This window comes from Cyanistes caeruleus, chromosome 2, assembly GCF_971803275.1.
Source record: "Cyanistes caeruleus chromosome 2, bCyaCae1.hap1.1, whole genome shotgun sequence".
Taxonomy (NCBI): domain Eukaryota; kingdom Metazoa; phylum Chordata; class Aves; order Passeriformes; family Paridae; genus Cyanistes; species Cyanistes caeruleus.
This window is the reverse complement of record NC_141702.1, coordinates 106312553-106328287: the sequence shown is the minus strand read 5'-3', so window position 1 is coordinate 106328287 and position 15735 is coordinate 106312553. Positions and strand designations below refer to the sequence as shown.

The following is a 15735-nucleotide window of genomic DNA, read 5'->3' as shown; positions in this document are numbered from 1 at the left end:
TTAAGCTTCATGGTTTTTAAAAGGTCATGTCAGGGTGCAGTTCTAACTCTCCTATCTTGGTTTCACTGGTATTTTACAATACAAGCAGCCTAAAAGCAAAAAAAATAAAAAATAAAAATAAAAATAAAAATAAAAATAAAAATAAAAATAAAAATAAACACAACTAAAAAACCACAGAGTTACACATGTAACTGTGATGTGCATTTGGATTAACAACTCTCACCAGTGAGTTATCCCTACAATCAGGGAGAGCTGTGCATCCTGGCTCTGATGGCAGTCACAACAGCTGCCCAGGCCAGACTGGAAGGGCAAAGCAGACCTGGGGAACAGCAAATATAAAAGGTGCCACAGTCTCTGAAAGAAGTTAAAGTGTAACAACCTGCAGTGTTTCATTTCCTTGGCAGTTTTGCAGCTTCTTCTCAGCTCTTGCTGTTGGCTGGCAGCTTCCAAATGCTCTTCTGCCTCCCATGGATCTGACAGAAATGTCAGCAGCCCTGGATGCAGTAGGCGGAGCAGCTGTGTGGCATTTTGATAGCCACCACAAAATAAGTGACTAAGATGTGTTAGAAACAGCAAAGATTTCAGGTCAGCAGCCTGACTTCCAACCTTCCACAGGAAAAGTGGATGAGTTGCAGCAATAGGCATTTCTTGGCCTACAACTTTAGCTCTGTGCTCCCCCACCCGCTTTCTTACACCTAGGAGTGACTCAGGGAATGCAAAACACAAACACCAACAGGCACTCAGCTGGCATCATTTGTTTAATAAAGTCTTTTCTGGTTTTAAAAAAGTTTACAAGACAGATGTGTTCCACATGATAAACAACTAGATCATCCCTTGTAATAACTTAATCCATGCAGAAAGACTGGGCTGCCTGACCTGGTGTCAGGCAGCAGCTAACAATTTACCAAAATATGCACAGGTCTGCACACTGCAATGGAAACAGGTAGCACATGACACCACGGAGTGAGAATCAATACACAAGCCTGCTCAGAGAATTTTCAGAATTCAAGTGTAAGTTTAAGGAAAAACCCTGATTTATTCTTTAAATGGAGCTTATGCACTGAGAGTGAAATGTTCTGCTACAATCTGCCTACAGTCACCCTTTACTCAGCAGTCGTGTGAGAACGCATACAAAGAAATGTCACAAGTCCTTTTCACTACTGACACTACACATTAACAACTGAATCTGATAGCATTGCTTTGGTTGGCTCAATACAGAATGATAGGTTTCTAATGTCTCAGCTCTGCTTTCCCGTTTTCCATCCTTTTCCAAAGTTGTTGAAGAGTGTTGTTGAGGCGGATGTTGGGTCTTTCTTCAAGAATTCAGTGTAGCTTTTGTGTAAGAAACTGTGGAAAGCAAACAAACAGGAACATTACTGTAGGTAGAGCAGAAATACAGCAGGATTCCTTCAAATCCCATAGAGAAAAGAATATTTACTTATTGTCACAGCATGAAAACTAATGCCAGATTATCTGTATAACACATTTTAGAGACGTTCAGCTCCTTGGAAATTCAAATGGTATTGGAAAGATTGGACTGACCAAAGCATTCCAGAAGGCCTGCAAACCCTCTAAAATATTCTTATTTCAACACACAACCCAGAAACAGTGGGGAGGAAACCTTGTATAGAACACAAATAATCATCACCCAATGTCTCACTTCTGGGAAACTCATGGATTTAAAAAAGAAAAAAAGAAGTAACTTTGTGAGGAATGAACAATGCTGAATTGTATAAATCACAGCCAGACTAAGCTCTAGAGACAGGAAAATGAGAGAAAGGTTAAACCTTAACTTTGCAAAGCTGTCCATAATTAAACTGCACAGCCAGCTCAGGGCTTCAGTGTGCAGATGAGGATAATAACACTTTCTTGAGAGCTTGGAAACGTTTGAAAAGTCAGAATCAGCAACTTGGTTTTTCAGGGCAGGAAGGGGGAGGGAAGGTACTAAAAGCTGTGTCCTGAAGGCTTAAAGCTGACTGGAAGAGTATGATAAACACATATCTACATAGGCAGATAATCCATGACAAAGGATTCAGGTCTATATTCAGTCTAATTCCATTCGCTGATGTGTAGGCATGTCCTGTAGGTCAAGTGCCTGAAGGGAGAGAAGATCTGCTGCTGCTGCTGAGGTAAGTTTGGCTCTCAATGCCTGTCCTAATGTCCTTATTAGATGGTGGAGGTCTGTGGGGCAGACTGTTACTAATTCATCCTGGGAAAGAACAAACTGAGGAGGGGCAGGTAAGAACCATGAAAGGAAGCTGCAGTTCTGCCCTGTCTGCAGCTTCTGAGCTGTTTTCCACCGCCACTGCTGGGGACTGTGCTGTGTTTGGGCTGTGCCAGAGTGAGCTCCCAGCTAGCTGAGGGACAGACAGAAATACAACCCTGTGTCTCTGTGTATCTGAAGAACACAAGGCAGGATTCTGAGTTACATCACTGCTGTATTATCAGATCAAACTTTCAGATTTCCTGAGTCAACATAGGAACAGTCATGACTGGGCCAGACCCACAACTCCAGCCAGGCACACAGCTGGGAAGAGGTTTTTACCCACCCCAAAATTCTGCAGATGCGAGCAGAGGCTGTAAAATTTGTGAAACCAGCAAGATCATAAAATTCCACCTTCCAGCACTTCTAATGCCACTCTCTGCATGTGCTGCTTCAGTAAAACAGGCAGGGGGTCAAGGAGAGGAGAGGAGAAGCCAAACCTGAGCGTTGCCTTGGATGAGCTAAGGCTCTCGTTCTGAGGACACGTCTCCTTCAGCTCCACTGCTGGCACTGGGGTCATCCTTGCTTCGGGGGGCATTTCTTTCTCTGCTTGACTCAGAGGGCACCTTGGTTCGGGTCTTCTCTTTTCTTTGTTGCTGTTTTTCAAGTTTTGTCAGCTATTCACAAAGCAAGGAAAAAACACATCATGTAATAAAACAATTTCAGAAGTCTATTTCTGAAGAACTGTAAATGTCAGCATTTGTATAAAACTTATACATGTATCAACAAAACAAAAAAGAAAGGAAAAAAAAGCTGAAGGCTGAGATTTTCAAAAATTTAGAAAAGATAACAAATTATCACCATAAGGTAACATGATCACCTCAAGTATAAAAGGGAAGTGATTTATTTATATCCCTCTAAAACAAAGAATACAAAAAATATATTTGGATTGACTAACCCAAATGTATTTTTACTAATCACACTGCAAATGACTTATACAGTTCAGATTACCAATGACAAACACAAACAATTGCTCAGACAAAATGAGATATTTCACTGTCACATCCAATGACATAAAAGTGCTATTCATCAGCAATTATTTGTCTAATCTCCTCCTGCTAACACGTCATTTAACACTGCAGGATGGTTCAGTTATCTCTTCTTGCTAAAGCTGAAAGCACAAATATAAAAACCACACCATCCTTAAGCCTTAGTTCCCATGCTACAAACAAATCAACAGATTTTTTTCCCATGCTTCAAACAAATCAACAGCAAAAAAAGAATGCAACAGGCAGGGAAGAGGAAAGAGAACAACAATTTAAATTGGCTTTTCCTCATCACACTTTGCATGAGGGGTGTCTTGACCCCACCTCCTCTTGAACATTGCTGGGACCAAGACTGGAAGCTGTATTCATTCTTTCCTATATCATTTCTGTCTCTTTCTTCTTCTAATTCCCTCTCCTCCAAGTTTTGAGCTGGACAAGTTTGGAGTCTGCAAAGCTGAATGGGTTAAGTCAATGCTTTGTGAAATGTTTTGTGTTAATTTGATGTTGCTCTAAATTTTTGCCAAAGATGTCTGATTTTCTGAAAGTTGCCAGTGAAGTTTTCATTGTTTTGACCTCTTGATAACAAACTGTTGGAATTTCTCCCTTGTGTCTAACTCAGGAATCATGAAAAACCCTAAGCCCTTTAAAGAGGCTCACCAAGGGAGTTTTGGGCCTTACACTGCCAGAGAAAGTTTAAAAACCAGCATCCTTCCTCGTCTTCAGCCCATGCTGTGGCCACCAGGAAGGTGTTGTCAGATGGGTAAAGCAGGCAGCCTTGAACTATGAAAGCAAAACCCTTAAACAAGCCAGTATTTCCCAAAAAAGAAATTAAACCTTGAAGAACCCTGCACACTTTGGTAATTCCTTGGTTATTTTACATCCACACACAGGGCAGCAGTTCTCACTCCAAAAATCAGAGCTGCTGCTGCTAGTTATGCGTGGTTTGGCCTGAAAACTCTCTGGGCTAAAACTGAGGGTACAGAAAGAAAGACTAGAAACAAAAGTACATTTTTTCAGGGGCTAAAACATGACACAAGGATCCAGAACAGAATCTGAAGGTAAGAACAAAACTGACTTCAAACCAAGCTATCTAAGGCAACACAGGGCACTTTTATCTGCTCATTTCATAGTTGGAGGACTTGTTGAGAAGGATGTGAGGGACAGTATCAAAAGTTTTACTAAATCCACCACCTTCCCATTCTTCACTTGGCAGGTGACCTTACTGTAGAAGAGTATTCAATCAGTTAGTCAGGACTTTCCCTTTTGAATCCATGTTGACTGTGCATTGTTCTTCAAATGCCTTTCAGCAGCACCCAGCATCATCTTCTCCACCATTTTTCCAGGCACTGAGCTTAGATTAACAGGCTTGGCTCTTCCCTCCTGCCCTTTTTATAAACTGCAGTAACAATTTCATCAAGGTTAAGTGAAGCATTAACAAATAAGGCTGGTGTGGCCTTGCTGAAGTACAACAATCCCTCCCCCTTTTCTTTCAGCCTGGAAAAGCTGGCCACTGCTGTGTTTAGAGGATGAGAAAGCCTCATCACTGCATTTGGTTTGCAGCACAGCTTGTTCTGTTCCTCAGCAGAGCTAACTCACTCTCATGTCCACTCCAGACTTAAACTGGGGATTGAAATTTGCTACTCCCTTGTTTCTGAAAGAGGCATCTCACCACTTCCATCCAGTCATCCACATGCAAAAGCTCTCACATGGCAAGAAACTTCACTAAAGGCAGGGGTGGTGGTCCAGACTTTTTAAAAACATTGTTAATGAGTCATGATTAAACAACAGCTTTAATGAGGAGGAGGAATAAATTGTGAAAAGCTGTTCTGCATTACACACACACAACCTTTCCCAGGAGAGCAGGCAGCCATCAACAGGCCAGGGAACTGAACGGACAATGTAATTATTTGTCCGTTCAGAGGCTGCACAGGAAGGACAAGGTCCTTGTACCTGACTAAAGCTGTACTGCTTTGAAACAGGAATGCTACAAATTTGCAGAGGATACACATCATCCTTTCCAGACAGACCTTACAAGTCACTTACTTGTTTAGGATCAACAGTGGCTGCGGGGGACTCCAGTTCTATTGTTACAGGACCATCGTTCTGGATGTGGACCTGCATGTAGGCACCAAACTTGCCATCTGAAAAGGGAAGAGACAACAAGTGCTCAGGGCCCTTGGGAGGACAACACACACCCAAGTTTCTACCAAGTGTGATAACAAAAAGAAATAAAAAATACATAAAAGAGCAACCAACTATTGAACTGCAGAAAGCTACTAAGGAAAAAACAGTGTATGTACACCCAGGTATGTAGCTTGGCATTCAGAGAAAAGAAATACACACCTAAGTAGAGAAACACACACAAAACAAACCAAGTCTACAGGTAATCAGGATGTCCACAATTCAGGAAGGATAGATAGGATATTCTCACTGGCAGAAGATGACATTTTAAAGGATGTAACAGCTCAGCCTAGGGATCCAGTCCAATTGATCACTTGATGTTTTGAAGAAACTTTATTTTTAGGCAAAAAGTAAGAAGACCTGGAGCCTGGGGTGCAGCTCAGCCCCAATCTGCTACAGCCATTTCTACATTCCTGCTTGTAACCTAGGCTGGTCTTTAGGAGTTACATAGATGTAAACTACACCCTGTGACCACAAAGCCCAGTCAAAACTAGTGCATCTTTCTTTAACAAAATAATAAACAAAGAATATTATCTTAAAGTTTATTAGTGGGAGCACAACTTTTCAAATTGCTCTCTACAATCATCCCATCCCTCTGCTGTACCTCACTTACAAAAAGGGTTGGTCTTTTCCATTTCCCATTAATATGAATGGACCTAAAAGAAAAGTAAACTCCACAAGCCCTTTTTTCCAGAGGCTGATAAAGCGGTCAAATAAACCCCCACCTTCACCAGAACACTCAAAATACTCCCATGTCATCTTAAGCACTTTCTATCTTGTTTTGACACCAGAACTATTGTCAAAGAACATCCTTCTGTAACAGCTCCATCCCATTCTCCTCACACATTTAAATTTCTAGTTACTGTGATTCACCTTTCCCTACATTAAGACTTCTGGACTGATCAATTCATCTTGCAACATCTTCTGCAATAAAATAGGACCCTAGAAGTATTATTGAAGTGACAAATCCATTCTGCTGGACACCCATCTCTCCAAATTCCTTGCCTCTAAAAGCCCTGCACACATGCCTTCCTCAGATGGAGAATCTTCACCTGATGTGAATCAGAGAAGTAATGTCTGAGCCATAAAGACTTGAAAAAGAGGTGTAATTTACTTCCAGAATATTTTTGTATGTAGTTCAAGCCTTATGACCTAGAAATTTCACACTGGTTTTATACTTCTAAGCTTGCCTACTTGGAAAGTTATTCTTAATTAACCTCATGTGAATACTGTTGCTCCTGATAAGAGCACTTATTCTAAAGTGACAACACTCACAAAGGGAATTAATCACGGAGAATAATTGTGCTTTCTACTTGTACCAAACCTTAATCTGAGTTAAATACTTCCTTGTGGAACAATCCTCTCATATTTACTTAGATATTACTACAGAGGGAATAAGACATTTCACACTTCTTGCGATATTACTCTTTACTACCTCAGAAGACTAAATCCACATTCAAGACAGAGAGCAAAGGCCCTGAAACATAAGGAGGAGCCTTGGTAGGTCTGATATTTGGATATTAGCTTGCACAAGAGTGCTCAGGCCTGCAGTCACCAGCTCTGCTCCTCAGGAGGGAGTCAGACATTTAAGAACACGAGATAACATTGAAGCACAGGCAAGGACTTGTGATGCAGCCTTTTATTTCCCAGATGTGGGTGCCCATGTGTTAAACTGTGCTGAACTAGGAACCATGGCTCTGAACCTTCTCCAAGATTTTGTTTGTCAAGTGTGCCACTGCTCTTGGTGTGAAACAATGGTTTGTGCCTCTCTTTGGGGAACACTTCCCACTCTGAGCTCCTGGCTGGCAAGCTCCAGGTAGATCAAGGAGGAGAGGAGCTGCCTGCACAGCACCTACAACTTCCAACAGCCAAATTCTCTACTGAACACAAACAGGAACCAGAAAACACAAGGCTCTTAGGAGATAGGACAAGACCTTTATTGATCTGTCTTTGCCTCAGCTACACAAATTCCACTTCCAGTGATTAAATTACTCCTCTAATATGCATTAAGCAATTTGTAGGATCAAAAGGGAAGGACACCTACAGCAATCCAGAGAATCAAACTCTATAATCTCCCAATAACTACAACTGTCGTGTGTGTACCTGTATGAATGTAAGGGCAATGTGACTACAGATTTTCCAGACAGCAAAGAAGAAAAAAAAAAAAAAAAAAAGAAAAGAAAACCAAAAAACCACTGGCAAAGCAATTGGCACAGCAAAAACTTCAGCCTAAGAGAATCTTAGCAGACTCGGGTGCAACACACCATAACAAGCACAGCTTAATAAGAAAGCAAAATCATAAGCTGACAGGTAGTTCCAGTGCTGCCAGCAGTTTTAAATGCATGTGTTATCTGACACAATAGCACTCATGGGTTTCCAAATCTGTGCTTTTAGCACAGAAAAAATGCAGAAGTGAAAGCTCGTTTTGCAGAAAGCTCTAGCAAAAAAGTGCCAAAATATGGGCACTTTAATATTCACTTCAGGTACACAACTGCAATTCACTGAGAGAAGGAATTCAAAAAGCTGCTGTCAAAATATAAAATTATTGAAGGGGTATCAGAAATGCATTCCTTATCAAAAACAAATGTTGGAAGAACATATGAAGCCAGAAAAGCTTGAAAAATGGGCATTTTTGGACATGTGTGAAATTCACTGTGCCTGCTTGGAAAGCAGTGAAATAATTACCCTAACCTAAAGTCAATATGAAAATTAGCCTCTAAATCTTTTCCCAGATATCAGTTTTCTGGCCTTATTTTTTACTTTTTTCCCCATAAGGAAAGTAAGGCCAACCATTATCTATTAACAGACACCATTTAAAAAGCAGTCTTTTCTGGAAACTTGTCATCTTCAAGCATAGCAAAAAGTCAAATCTGAATATGAGAATAGAAAGCACTCAGAAAATCAAACAGAAAAGATTGAGTGTGGACAGAGCACAAATGCACAGGGAAGCCAGGCATTTTCTGGTAAAGAGAAAACTGTTCCATGCATGACACAGAGCTGAGGAGAGTCTAAATGAAAAGCTGTTCTCAAGTAGCACATTACACCTCCCACTGTCACAATTCCATTTAACAGGATGTGGAAGTGACAGATGGAACTGTGCTGTCCATCACAAACTGGTGATACCTTCGAGCCTCACTGAAAACACTTCTCAGAAAAAATGCTTCTCTTGGGTTAATCTGTCTATATAGAACAAAATATCCAGCCTTTGAGGCAGCCTGACCTCAGAGCTTTTTCTCATGGCTGCAGCCTCTCTGGGCTGCTCATGATGTGCAGCCAAAAGGAATACAAGAACCTCCACATGTCATCCAGGGGAAGGCCAGGAAATGGCTTGGCTAGAGGAAGACTGGAGTGATCACCTTGACCAGTGAAAATATTGTTAACATCCCTTCAACTACAGAAAATCACAGAATAAAGAAAGCAACAATCTGGAAAGAACACACACAAGAAGTGTCCACTGGTCACAGCAAGGACCTTACCAACCTTCTGTCCTTACCTTTAATAAGCTCTGGTTTGTAGGCTTTTCTTAGCTGCTCTAGGAAGTTGTTATAAAAAGACTCCGCCTGCTCCGTGGGCATTGCCATGTGATAGTCAGGCTTGTTTCCCTTCAGGATGCACTGGAGAGTAAACTGGCTCACACACAACACTTCATACTGTTTATCCATCACACTTTTGGACCAGTGCTTCCCACTTTCATCTTCGAAGACTCGCAAGTTCAAGATCTTTCGAACCCTTGGAGGAGGAGAAGACAATTCCTAAATTGTCCCATGGTAAATTGTCAACAGGTACCACACAGAATGAGACAACAGATGGATATTCAGCCCACTCCACATAACAAGATACCCCTCTGCACCTTCATTCCCAGCCATGGGAATCTCATCACATTAGGCAGAGCCTTAACCAAGAGAGCCCTTACACAGCTACGCAACAGTGTCAGGTCATTAATCCACACCATCATTTTACAGAGCGTGGTACCAGGACAGAAGAACTGCAGCAACATAAAGATGGCACAGGACGTAAGAAAGCTCACTCTTTACTATCTGCTTTTATGTGTCACAACATTTATTTAATGTGTGAACAGCTTGGGGAACTTTAATCCTCCCACCACATCGGGAAATTGCACTCAGTAGGAAATGAGATCATCCTAAACTGTGTTTAAAACTGTGGGGTCTTGTTTCCAATCATGATTCACATATACTCCTCCTGCTTTGTCACTTCCTAGCACTAATCCCAGACCAGGCCCCACAAACCAGATGACGACAACACTTCTTCATCACGATGAGAGGAGGAATCCAAGCATTCCAAGAACTGCAGCTGGCAGCAAAGTGGTTTGAATTTTGGGCTGATTTTCTACAGACAGGAGACAGAACTAGCTCAAGACAACAAGGGGACCTTCACAAGTGGATCCTAAAAAGCAGCAGGCAGTTGCAACGCAGTCCAAAGTCAGGGTTTTGACTGGTAACAGGACTGCATCCAAGCCACTCTCCTGTCTTTGGTTTCTTCTTCTGGCCTCTCCACACCTGCAGCATCATGGAAGCTTATGAAGTGCAGAGGGTTTCAACTGCAGTCATCAGCCAGGCATTTTGCACTGCACCAGAGGTGAGGCAGTCCGTGTAAGACAATGCTGAGACATTGCTTGTTATGGTCTAGCTTCAGGGCTTTGCCACCACTAAGGCACAGTCACAAGAACATCCTTGTCAGTTTGTGTCAACAGCAAATGGAACTCCTGAAAGAAGTGGGCTGTTGAAAGCATCCACTGGAAGGCCCCAGTAGAAATCATCATCATCACTGCTCTGTTTTCCTCATAGAGATGTTTGTTATTTAATTTACAGGATTACTAAAGTTTCCTTTAATAGGACCTGAAAAGCCTGGTTAAGCTGCTTTCTCTCACTCCTTTTGTCCAGATGCTGGCTTCCTGCCCCCCTTCCTGTGTCAGCCATCCCAACCACCTGGTGCTGAGAGCATGGTAGCTACAGATCTGCAAAATTCAGGAGCAGCTTCCACATCCACCAAGGCAGGGATGGGAAGCAATGGCAGAGCAGATGTTACACACTGAGGGAGGGAAACAGCAAGGCAAACCAGTGGAGCCTGTGAGAATAAAAACCCCTTTTTCTTGACATCAGTCAGCTCCATTACCTGTTTCTTTTTTGCCTTTGCAAGGACTGAGGTCAGCCCTAGAGCAACAACCAGTCCAAAACAGACAGAAGAAGCCCCTGGAGAGCTCTCTCTTGCATATGTTTGCTGGCTGAATCCTACTATTCTGTGGCCATGGAACAGATGGCCTGAGCCTGTCCTCCAGGCTGCCAAAACTGATTCCTGTTTGCAGAGAAGCAACTGACAAGACTATCCTGCCTTCAGGAAGAACAAAACTCATGTGCAAGCTAAAAGGAGAGTCTGAGGATTCTCATAAATCCCATCCTTGAAGGAAGGATATCTTTTGGACTCAAAAAGGACAGACACCTAAAAAAGTCCACTCTTGACAAAAAACACATAGCAGAAAATGGTAACAGATTTTTCTCAATGGAACATGAAGAGAAAACTTCATAAGGAACCTTTATTCAAGGTAAAATCTGAAGAGGAACTAACAGGCAAACCTGAATTTCCCAATAGGAATAGCTGATTTGTTTGGCTACTGCACAGGTATCAGCAATGCACAAATGGAAGAGTACAAGGCAAAAGGAAGGGAGTGACTTACATGTGCTCCAGCTCTCTTTGTGTATCCTCCAAAGAAATGCCCAGCAGCACACAGAGGCCTCGTCCTATTGAACTGATTTGTTCACCACCCACTGGATAAAGGAGAGAGGGAAAATAAAAGTAAGGCTAAATCCACTGTCTTGTTTTACGGCAAAAATTAGGACTGGTTTCAGCTGTCTGACCACTAAAGAAAACAGCATTCTAAACCCTTTTCCTCTGTCTTAAGTTTGTAGATTTGAAAGATCACATGGAAGCATTCTTTTGAATGTTTTCCAATGCTACCACTTCTTTATGAGATTGCATTACTTACTCCAGCATTTAAAGACACTGTATAAAGATTTTTATACTGCAGTTGGATCAGTTGTCATAAACAGAAAGGTGGTAAAACTCTCCCCAATACTTGAAAAAATATCCACCTGGTTGATACACAAAGTGCACTCGATTTCTCTACTCCACCATTCCCTTCATACTTTGCATTTCTTTCAAACACATGATTTCTACCTGATAAGAGTCCTCATGGATTTTCTGAAACATGACTTTCAACAACCTGCAAATTCCACCCTCCTAACTGGGAGAACAACCCCTTTAATGACATTTACAATAAAACACAAACTATCATAGATCCACTGTGTTTTCCTAAGAAATGTCCTAAATTAATTTAATTTAATTATCTTAACGTGGGTGATCCTGAGATGACTGTAGCAAGATGTAGCAAGAATGCGGTCTTAAAACTGAGATAGGCACCAGCTACCAAGCTGTTAAAACTGCATCCAGGCTCATGACTGGGACAAAAAGCTCCAGACATCCCACAAAATGAAAGGAGATCAGGCCTCCAGTGCAAGCTGAAAGTGTCTGTGAACTAGTGGCTGGATGGGGGCACGAATCCTCCAGTCCAGAAATTTATTCTGCTAAGTATAGCACTGTTTCCCAAACTCTTCAACAGCCAGAAACAACAGTTTAAATTCTCCCGGAAAAGAGGTATTAAGCCGGCAAGAACCCCAGTGCTGGCAGGGTTGTGGGACTGTGGCCACAGTCCCGGCTGTGCACCCAAGCTGTGCCCCCACAGACACCCTCTGCCAGCGCTGACACGCAGGCAGAAGCTGTTCGATAACTTGAAGGCCACCCTGCTGCACACCAAAGATTCCCACAGCAGGCACTCACTGCCTCACACACAAACTTCCTGAAGATTTTCTGAGCACAGAAGGTCCAAACCAGTGCAATAGCAGGGCCATTCCATCAGGACACACCAATCCTATGGGAACCGGGGCTGGACCCAGGCGAGCAGTGCCTGCTGGCAGCTGGGACAGCACCACCGACACCCACAAGCAGTGCAAAAAGATGATCCAGGCTGTACTGTCAACATGCCTGCGATGCACTGAGGTGACTGTCGCTGTAGTGCCAGCACATGCAAGCCGCGGGAGAGGGACAGCGGCATGGCACTGCCACCGCACGCAGGGCAGGGCACGGCCGGGACCAGCGCAGCCCCGCTGGCACAGCCCCGAGCCTGCCGGAGCCCCAGGAGCCTTTGGACAATGCTCTCCGGAACACGGTGGGACTCTTGGCGATGTCCTGTGCAGGGCTGAGAGCTGGACCCCGTGATCCTTGTGGGTCCCTTCCAACTCGGAATACTCTGATTCCGTGAACACAAGCGAAGCAAGATGACTGCGACTGTGCTGCCAACACAAAGGCGCTGGAGGAGGCGATGGCAGCGTGACTGCCAGCCCACGCCTGCCAGGCGAGGCTGCACACAGAGCTCCACACACCCCACACACAGCCCACACGCTCGCACCCCGCGGGGACCGGGCCCCCGGGGGAGCCGCAAGGGAGCGAAGCCACGCCAAACCCACGCGGGGGGACAAGGGGAGGGGAGCGCCCGCACACAGCCGCACACAGCCGCACACAGCGACACAGACACAGCCGCCCCCGGCCCCCGCAGCTCCGCCGTCGGGACACACTGACCTGTGACGCTGGCCTGGGCCACCCGCTGCACGATCGCCTTCATGGCGCAGCGCAGCGCGGCCGGCGCCGAGCGGGGACAGCGGCGGCGCCCGGCAGCGGCGGCCGCTCCTCCGCGCCCCGCACGCAGCGCCCCCCGGCGCACCGGAGGTGCCGCCGCAGCCCCGGCACCGCCGCCGTAGGGAATTCCATGGGAAAGGGACAGGAGCGCACGGGACAGACGTGCCCGGCTGTTTGGCCTTCCCCTTACGGCCTGCAGGGATTTGGGGAGGGTGCCTAGGAAAAGGAGAATATGCACGTACGCAGAACGGCATCCGCTACAAGAACAGCTATGGGGACACAGCAGCGTGCCCGTAAAAATTAGTGGCTGGGAAGAGCACTCAGGAAAAGGAAGTGGTGGCTGTAAGGACCTGAGGACTCCGTGTGGAAAGGAGTCTGTAGGTGCATGGGTTGGGTGGGACTTGGGTTGTAAAAGTTCCTGTAGAATCAAAGGTGTGGGTTGGAAGGGCAGGGACTCTTGCATTAGGCCAGGTAGCTCCAAGTCTTATCCAAAACCTGGCCTTGAACACTTCCACAGCTGAGGCATCTAAACCCTCTCCAGGCAGCCTGTACCAGTGTCTCACCGCTCTGACAGTCAAGAATTTCTTCCTAATATCTAACCTCTAATATCTAATATCCTAATATCTAATATTTCCCCTCTTTTTATTTGTATCAATTCCCCCTTATCACCACGGCTCCTAACAGAGTCCCTCTCCCTGCAGCATCCCTGCAGGGCCCCCTTCAGAAGTTGGAAGGATCTGGAAGCTGAGGTGTGTGGGCAGAGGAGATGGAGAGAGCTTTCCATACAGCAAGATGGGGAACCTTAGAGAGCTGTGTGGGGCAGAGCAAGCTCTGTCCTAAAAGGGCAGTAGGGAGAGCCCCAATAGAAACAGGGAAGGTGATGTTCGTAAGGACTAGGGAAAACCCTACAGAATGAACATTAGTTCTGGCCACAGAGCTGAGGGACAGTACCCTACAAGGGAACATAGCATGTGCAAGGATCAGGAAAACCCCTAAAGAAACAAGAGCCTGGAGCAGAACATTCAGCAAGTTTTTTAGCTTACAGAAACATTTCCGCACTTCTAACTCAACTCATGTGAGCTTTTATTCGAGGAACCATTGAGAACTCTCATAGCCAAAACATTGAACTACATTCCTTCCCATTTATAATCATTCTTGAAGCATCCATTTCAGAGCTGCCCAGCTGAGCAGCCATCCCGGGTACATCCTGGATCAGCTGGGTGCATCCTGCACACCAGCTGGGCAGAGCTGCTGTTTCAGCAATGCAAGGGACAGTTTTCTAGCAGTGGTCTGGTGCCAGGCACTGGGATGATGTTCTCAGAGGACCAGAACAACATTCTGAGCTTCTGAACAGCTCACTTTTCAGAAGGAGGGCCATCACTGGGAACAAAGAATGATACCACACGCCTTAACAGTCGAGTAAGAGGCGGCTGATCCTCTTTGTATGTTACTTCTGTTGTCACTGTCAATCCAAAAGGATATTCCTTAGTGCGCACTTCCTTGCGGACCCCTTGGTTTCCCTCAGGATCATTCTCACTCTCTAAGGAATAGAAAAGATGGTAAGCAGGGGGAGACAAAAAAGAACACAGCAATAAAAATATTTTTTTCCATTTATCATGGCAGCCACATGGGCATTCAGTATTCTTTTTTTCATTTCCTTGCATTCTGAGGATCAGATAGCAAAGATCTGTTAACTGTAGCCAGAAAAAGTGATTTACTGGGATAGGTCAGATACCTGCACTGGTACTGGTCCATTATCAGTACTACAGTAGCAGTAACAACAGGCTTCCCAAGCTATCCACATAAAAGCTAGCCCAAGCAGCCCAGTGCAAACACCTATTAATTCCACTGTCTGACCACCCTCCCAGTAAAGAAATGCTTCCTAATGTAAATGCTCCCCCAGCACAGCTTTGAACCATTCCCACAGCGCAAATAAAAGCAACAGGTTGGCAAGAGTCTAGTCCCCGTTCCTGTAAATTGAGATAAAGCACGAGCTTCTTCCAGTCAACATGGGATTTATCTTCCTCCTTCAGGAGGAACTGCCGGGGGAGGGACTGACTGCCGGGGCCCGGCCGGGCCGGGTGGACACCCGGCTCACTCAGGCGGTCCGAGCGGAGGCTGCGCTCTGGCAGCCGCACAGCCCCAAGTGCCCCGACGGCCGGGCGGGCAACACCCAGCGTTACCTCCGCCGGCCGGGGAAAGCAGAGGGAGCTGGACAGGCGGCATCCCGCCGCCTACCCTTGGCAGCCAGGAGGGCCCAAGCCCGCGGCCGCCCTCACCCTCACGCAAGCCCCGCCCCCGATCAAGCCCCGCCCCGGACACGACACGCGCCGACCGGACATTCCCTCAGCGAAACCGCGGTCGGCTCGCTCCCTCCCCAGTCCCCGGAGGTGACCGCGGGCCCCGCTGCCGGTACCGGTGCTGGGTTTTTCCAGGCGCCTGTAGTAGATGAGGGCGCCCAGCGTGGTCCAGGCCCCCAGCGAGTAGAGCAGCGCGGCCCTGGCGTTCCACGCGGCCGCGCGCTCCGGCTTCATCGCCGCCCGTGCGCACGCGTGGGATGCCCCGCCCCCAACCGGGCACGCGCAGGGGGGCGGGACA

The 15735-nt window shown here is 45.6% G+C and overlaps 2 protein-coding genes across 3 annotated transcripts; both read right to left on the bottom strand.

The window, feature by feature from the left end:
• Nucleotides 1–740: 740 nt before the first annotated feature.
• On the bottom strand, nucleotides 741–13406 carry DTD1 (D-aminoacyl-tRNA deacylase 1). Of its 2 annotated transcripts, XM_086878934.1 has the most exons (6): nucleotides 13081–13214; nucleotides 11123–11213; nucleotides 8924–9159; nucleotides 5293–5390; nucleotides 2704–2880; nucleotides 741–1347 (listed from the first exon to the last, which is right to left on the bottom strand). In XM_086878934.1, the coding sequence occupies exons 1-5, from the start codon at nucleotides 13121–13123 to the stop codon at nucleotides 2725–2727; spliced, it is 624 nt and encodes a 207-aa protein (XP_086735060.1). In that variant the 5' UTR covers nucleotides 13124–13214; the 3' UTR covers nucleotides 741–1347; nucleotides 2704–2724. The 2 variants fall into 2 exon arrangements, with proteins under 2 accessions (XP_086735060.1, XP_086735061.1); XM_086878935.1 differs by lacking the exon at nucleotides 11123–11213 and having other exon boundaries at nucleotides 13081–13406.
• Nucleotides 13407–14203: 797 nt separating this feature from the next.
• SMIM26 (small integral membrane protein 26) lies at nucleotides 14204–15735 on the bottom strand. Its single transcript, XM_023922986.2, has 2 exons — nucleotides 15554–15735; nucleotides 14204–14677 (listed from the first exon to the last, which is right to left on the bottom strand). Exons 1-2 carry the CDS (start codon nucleotides 15669–15671, stop codon nucleotides 14493–14495), a joined length of 303 nt encoding a protein of 100 aa, XP_023778754.2. The 5' UTR covers nucleotides 15672–15735; the 3' UTR covers nucleotides 14204–14492.